At 44.6% G+C, this 7,074-nt stretch overlaps 1 protein-coding gene across 1 annotated transcript; it reads right to left on the bottom strand.

Annotated features, from left to right (window-relative positions):
- Positions 1-3,985: 3,985 nt before the first annotated feature.
- Positions 3,986-5,187, bottom strand: LOC116335948 (lectin-like). Its single transcript, XM_031759726.2, has 3 exons — positions 4,827-5,187; positions 4,578-4,671; positions 3,986-4,475 (listed from the first exon to the last, which is right to left on the bottom strand). Exons 2-3 carry the CDS (start codon positions 4,665-4,667, stop codon positions 4,212-4,214), a joined length of 354 nt encoding a protein of 117 aa, XP_031615586.2. The 5' UTR covers positions 4,668-4,671; positions 4,827-5,187; the 3' UTR covers positions 3,986-4,211.
- Between the last annotated feature and the right edge of the window lie 1,887 nt (positions 5,188-7,074).

Here is a 7,074-nt window from a genome sequence, read left to right as displayed (position 1 = left end):
GTGGCGGGGAGGACGCTGGACAGACCCGGTGCACCTAAACGCGTGTAGTGAGGGTGTGCTGGGAACGTCTAGCAGAGGCCCCAGTCCGCGAGATCTTCAACGCACACCTCCGGCAGAGCTTCAACAACATTCCGAGGGAGACTGGGGACATTGAGTCCGAATGGACCATGTTCAGCGTCTCCATTGCCGAGGCTGCTGCATTGAGCTGCGGCCGCAAGGTGGTTGGTGCCTGCCGTGGTGGTAATCCCCAAACCAAATGGTGGACACCAGAGGTGAAGGGAGCCACCAGGCTGAAGAAGGAGTCGGGCTTGGTTAGCCTGTGGGACTCCAGAGGCAGCTGACAGGTATCGACAGGCCAAGCGGAATGCGGCTCGGGCAGTGGCTGTGGGAGGAGTTCGGAGAGGCCATGGAAAAAGACTTTCGGACTGCCTCGAAGAGATTCTGGCAAACCGTCAGGCGTCTCAGGAGGGGAAAGCGGTGCTCTACCTGCACTGTGTATAGTGCTGGCGGTGTGCTGCTGACGTCGACTGAGAAAATTGTCAGACGGTGGAAGGAATACTTCGAGGACCTCCTTAATCCCACTGACACGTCTTCCGAGGAGGAAGCAGAGTCTGGGGACGAGGGGAATGACCCGCCAATTTCTGGGGTCGAGGTCACTGAGGCAGTTAAACAACTCCTCGGTGGCAGAGCCCCTGGTGTTGATGAGGTCCGCCCGAGTTCCTGAAGGCTCTGGACGTTGTAGGGCTGTCCTGGTTGACACGCCTCTACAATGTTGCGTGGAGATCAGGGCAGTACCCTGGACTGGCAGACCGGGGTGGTGGTCCCCATCTTTAAGAGGGGAGACCGGAGGGTGTGTTCCAACTACAGGGGATCACACTCCTCAGCCTCCCTGGGAAAGTCTATGCCAGGGTGCTGGAAAGGAGAGTTCGTCCGTTAGTCGAACCTCAGATACAGGAGGAACAATGCGGTTTTCGTCCTGGTCGCGGAACACTGGACCAGCTCTTTATCCTCTCGAGGATACTTGAGGGTGCATGGGAGTTTGCCCAACCAGTCTACATGTGTTTTGTGGACTTGGAGAAGGCATTCGACCGTGTCCCTCGGGGTGTCCTGTGGGAGGTGTTGCGGGAGTATGGGGTGTCTGGCCCATTGCTACGGGCCATTCGATCCCTATACAACCGTTGTAAGAGTTTGGTTCGCATTGCCGGCAATAAGTCGGACTCGTTTCCGGTGGGTGATGGGCTCCGCCAGAACTGCCCTTTATCACCGATTCTGTTCATAATTTTTATGGACAGGATTTCTAGGCGCAGCCAAGTGGCGGAGGGCTTTTCGCTCGGTGGCCTCAGAATCTCATCTCTGCTTTTTATGGATGATGTGGTTCTGTTGGCTTCATCGGTGAGGGCCTCCAGCTCGCACTGGAACGGTTCGCGGCAGAGTGTGAAGCAGCGGGAATGAGGATCAGCACCTCCAAATCTGAGGCCATGGTTCTCAGCCGGAAAAGGGTGGAGTGCCCACTCCGGTCGGGGATGAGTTCCTGCCCCAAGTGGAGGAGTTTAAGTATCTCGGGGTCTTGTTCGCGAGTGATGGGAGAAGGGAGCCGGAGATCGACAGGCGGATTGGTGCTGCGGCTGCAGTGATGCGGACGCTGCACCGGTCCGTCGTGGTGAAGAGGGAGCTGAGTGCAAAGCGAAGCTCTCAGTTTATCGGTCGATCTCGTCCCGACCCTCACCTATGGCCACGAGCTGTGGGTAGTGACCGAAAGAACGAGATCGCGGATACAAGCGGCAGAAATGAGCTTCCTCCGAAGGGTGGCTGGCCTCTCCCTTAGAGATAGGGTGAGAAGTTCGGCCATCCGGGAGGGGCTCAGAGTAGAGCCGCTGCTCCTCCACATCGAAAGGAGCCAGTTGAGGTGGTTCGGGCATCTGACAAGGATGCCCCTGGGCGCCTCCTGGGTGAGGTGTTCGGGCATGTCCCACCGGAGGAGGCCCCGGGCAGACCCAGGACGCGCTGGAGAGATTATATCTCTCGGCTGGCCTGGGAACGCATGGTGTTCCCCGGATGAGCTGGAGGAGGTGGCTGGGGAGAGGGAGGTCTGGGCTTCTCTGCTTAGGCTGCTGCCCCCGCGACCCGATCTCGGATAAAGCGGATGAGGATGGATGGCACTATGATTTAGTACAAATACTACGAATTGGAAGAAATACTGTGACTTAGTAGTAATAGTATAACATAACAGATATACTGTGATTTTTCAGACATAGTATGTTTTTGCACAAATACTATGATTTCGCTCAAATACTATGAAATTGCAGTATGAGATTGAGAAAATGACAAGTCTGCTAAATGAGCAGAAGCTGCTGAGCTTTGTGCAGAGAAGTGAAAAGGCTGAAAATTCTGCAGAAAAGAGGTGAATCAGCAGAATTTCTGCTGAAAAGAGTTTCTGCTGAAAACAGCTGAAAAAGCTGGGATTTGTGCTGAAAAAGGGTGAAAAAGCTGAAATATGTGTTGAAAAGAGTTAAAAAAGTTTAACTGTGAACTGAAAAAATTGTTGCCATAAGCGGGATTTGAACCCGGGCCTCCCAGCTGCCAAGAACGGCTGCTCATCTCACTGAGCTAGAACACAGCTCAGCCCGGCAAGCAGAAATAAGTGACCACATTGATAATGTGTTCCATTCATTTCAATGGGCAAAAATATTGCAAAAAAAATTCAATATCTCAAAAAGTATAGAAGATATGAGCACCAAATGTCATAGCCGGCATTAGCAGAAAGAGCAGAATTTTTTAAAGTTTGGATAAAAACTGAGGGAGTAGTTAAGGGCCAAAAAACGTACGGAAGCAACTAGAATAATAAAGAATAAAGAGAAACAGGAAAACAATAGTGTGGATGCTACAGCATCCACACAATGACTGAAAATGAAAGAATCAAGGTGTTTGCAATGGCCCAGTCCAAGTTTGAAATGCTGCATTGTCAGGGCTGGTGTGGAAAGACAGGACTCGTATGCAGGGCTCCTTTGAAGAAGACAGTGGATTTATTTAAAGTGAGGCAAAGGTACAACAGTTCAATATATATAGTGGTGGGTGCACAGGTGTGGTCTCCTCCTTCTCCTCCTAGCAGTGCTCATGGCCGTGAAGTGAAAAACACACGCAGTGGCTCCTTCCCAAACATTAATCCCTTGTGGCAACACAGCTCCGGTGACTCCTCTCCGTTCCCGACTCTTAGTGGCAAAACACACACACAGTAACTAGGCAGTCCTTAGCTTAAGGTAAACTTTCACTAATTATAAGTCCGCCCTGCACTACCGGTCCGGCGAGGGCTGTCAGACCATGTAGTGGAAACTTAAGAGAGCGTTACATTAACAAATGTCCTCAAACCTCAATGGACTGAAGCCACATTGTGGCCAAAATTCCCACACAATACTGTAAGAGACTGATAAAGACAAACTGAAGATGATTACTATGTTGAAGCTTCTTAAATTTGCCCTCAGCAACTCCAATTAAAATAAAAGCTCAAAGTAGTTATTTCCGCACTGCTCACAGCCAGTCTTTGCATTAGCAAGTCCATCAACGAAGGAAAAAACAGGTTAAAGAGTCTAAGGGTTGGGATGTCCTGATGTGAAGCAGCAGTTTGTCTACAGTTTTGGAGCCACAGATGAATCTGCGAGTAATCTGCACAATAATGAAATGATTTGCTGTATTTTTTTTTTTAAACTGAGCCAAAGGAGAGTATATAAACTGAAAAAAATACTGGGCCAAGGAAAAATATCAGTTGTTAGACAACATGAAGATACTTAATTCAGGGAAGAAGAAATAAAAATGAAACAATGTTTAATATTCAGTGCGGGCCAGAGTCATCTACAAAATCTGTGTTAGTTTTGATATCAGCTGCATACCTCAAAGTTTTAAGAATGCTTCCTACACCTTTGCAAAAATGTTAATACTTAAGAAAATCTGTTTAATGGCATGAATGAATATAAACACACGGAACAAGAGATTGGTCAGATACCTTTCATTTTATTTTTATTTTTTGCCATTTGGTTACAATCCTTTGTGTTTTACAGAGGGAAGCTGTAAAGAGAAAAAATGCAGATTGAGGGCTAAGATTCAGAACCTTGCAGAGCTAAACAGAAAGAAAAAGGAAAGGCTTGTTTATGCACTGGTATATGTTGATTTAATAGCATCGCTGAAGGTTTATGCCAAAGGACGGTCGCACACAAGCATCACTTCATGCCTTTGGACTTTTCAGAGCTCCAGATTTCTTCGCACTCTCTGTTCACCACCAGTTTGCCGTCATCAGTCAGTTGAAGACGGCACATGTTGCATGTGGCAGACTTGGCAGAGTTTGTGTGCCACCTAGGCGTGTCACACTTGCTGTACATGACCAGGTTGCAGTCAGCCTGCATGCACAGACGGACAGCGTCTGATCCATCAGTGTCTGAAGTCCACAAAGGCTTCCAGCCATAGATGACAAAGTTGCCATCACCCTGCAACCACAAAGAAATCACACATTAGATACCTGTCAGTACGCATGACTGGAAAACAAGGCTTTTATGAGCTTCTGAGCGGAGAAAATTTAAATTAATCACCTGAAATATAGCTTTGTACTGCTTGTTGTTGGACACCAGGTAGTCTCCCCTGCGGAGCTCGTCATTTTTGGACAAGAAGTTTCTGCTCATGATCCTGCAACACACAACAAAGTCAGAATTTTCTTTGTGCACATCAATGAAACCTGTTCTTCTTACATTAGTTTGTATCCAAAAAGCTTGATAACAATTGCAAACTAATGTTCATTTGCAGATATTTAACAGAATGCATTTATTTTAAAGTATACTTACAGGCTTGAATGTCTTCGACCAGTGAGAGTGCAGCAAATTCAGAGAGGTGATGTGTGAGAGGTAAAATTCATATATTTATATACCACAGATGAGGGCGGTGACAGAAGGTGAAAAGGGGGCTGAGAAAGGGGCATTAAGCCCTACTTTTTACGCTTTTGTTCATCTGACCTTTAAAATTTGACAGACTATACTTTAATCGTTCTGACCTTTCCATCTTGGCAAATCAGTCAACATCTTTGTATAGACAAGTGTGATTATACAGCATGCAGCATGCAAGGTCATGCTTTCAGGGACTTTATTAAGTAACTCTTCAACAAGTTTTCTCCTGTAAGGGCAAATCCTTTTCTTGCCAGTGCTACCCTGTGCTTTGAGTAATTTTAAGTAGTACTTTGAGTTACCTACTTTAAGAATTTCCATTTCTGTCTTCTCACTCTTTTCTTTTAAGACTATAACATTAAAGAATACATGTAATCTGTGCAGTTTAACAAAAAAAAACCAGGCTGTTATTCTCACCTTTTTACATTTTTATTTCGCGGTTCAGTTCTGCTCAATTGTTGAAGTAATACCAGGATATTAAAAGGTGAAAAAAAACAATCTTCAAGGTTTTTAAACAACTTTTAAAGCTTTTAGGATTCAACTTTGTGCCAAATTAAAAAATCATGTTAATTAAATGAAATAGTATTTAGGTTATTGTAGAATTACATTTGCTTGAACATATTATTACAGTGACATCTGCAGTCTTAACCAGCTTAACATCAGCGTGTTGCTGAGAAGCCCTGCAGAAAAGTGGTTATTAGATGAGAGAGTCTTTTTGTGGGTGGGCATGTTTCCATGATGAGGAATTTGACCTGTAAAGAATCTGGATTTCGAACAAGTTTAAACAGCACAGTAATGCATTGTTACATTTCCTGGGAAATTTATTGCACACACAGCTGTTTTTCTCTTTTAATTATATGTCACACATGGAATACCAAAAGAAGTTCACTTCTTTCACACGTTGATCACAAATGAGTAAGTAAATGCTAATAATCAAAGTAACCGTACAGTCGAGTATGCATGCAACCACTTAACTAAGGTAACTAAAGATTTCCTTCCTTATAGCTTTCTGGATATATTTGTGCTGCAATGATGATGATCTATGTTTTCACAGCCAAAAGTGTAGGAGCGCCACTGTGGTAGACCATTTTTTTGTAGTGATCCAACCTGGCTTTCTTCATCTCCTGAATCAAGAAAGAACACAAAAAGATGAATGTGTGAATATTATTCACACGTAGAAAACTACACAGAAAGCTCAAAAATGTCCACAGTTTTTAAAGTAAAATAGAGAGCAGAAGAACATCAAAAGCAAAAACATAGAAAAGGACAGGGGCGTAATTTCCAGGGGGGTTAGGGGGGTTATGACCCCCCCCCAATAATCAGACCCAACCAATATAACCCCCTCAATAAAATATTGAATTATCTTGCATAAATAGGCTGTTGATTTTCTTTACTCATTTCAGGTATTACCAGCAAAATAGTTGTATGTTTAATCATGTGGGAATTTACCCAGGTTTATTTATTTATTCAGACAGAGATCTAAATGAATGGAAAAGGACAACAATGTTTTTTTACAACCCAAAATGTGCTTCGGGACATGAGTAATATCACCTCTGTGAGTCTCGGTTTCTGGATACAGTGAACGTATGGGTTGGGCTGGGCTTCTATCTGTTCTCCTGATGCTTTGTAGCAAACTGCACAATCCATCAGAGGCTGTGAAGCAATGACAACATGAAGAGCATAACACTGGTGCTGATGCTTTGATAGATGGTAAAGTTAACACTCCTTTTTAAAATGGTAAATGGTAAATGGCCTGCATTTGTATAGCGCTTTACTTAAAAAACATATTTGCTCACTCGGTCATTCCTGTAGGGGCATCTCTGAGGGTCAGTCTCAGTTGTTCCTTTGGGACACCTGGTGGGTTTCAGGTAAAAGTGGTGGTAGAAGTATCTCACACCAAATCCACCCTGAAAGAGAACATGGGATAATTTTATGAGGAGTTACAAACATGTTGTTTGATACGCCTGTTCAGCTGATTTGTCAATGCAAATATCTTAACAGAAAATCAATTGCAGCAACTGAATTGATGTAAACACTGCTGAGACAACCTACTAAAGTTCAAATAAAGCATAAGAAAGGGAAATTAAGTGACACTAAATCTGGCATGGTTGTTGGTGCCAGACAGGCTGCTTTGAGTATTTTGAAAAATGCC

Source organism: Oreochromis aureus, linkage group 9 (assembly GCF_013358895.1).
Source record: "Oreochromis aureus strain Israel breed Guangdong linkage group 9, ZZ_aureus, whole genome shotgun sequence".
Taxonomy (NCBI): domain Eukaryota; kingdom Metazoa; phylum Chordata; class Actinopteri; order Cichliformes; family Cichlidae; genus Oreochromis; species Oreochromis aureus.
This window is presented reverse-complemented; position numbering and strand designations above follow the sequence as displayed.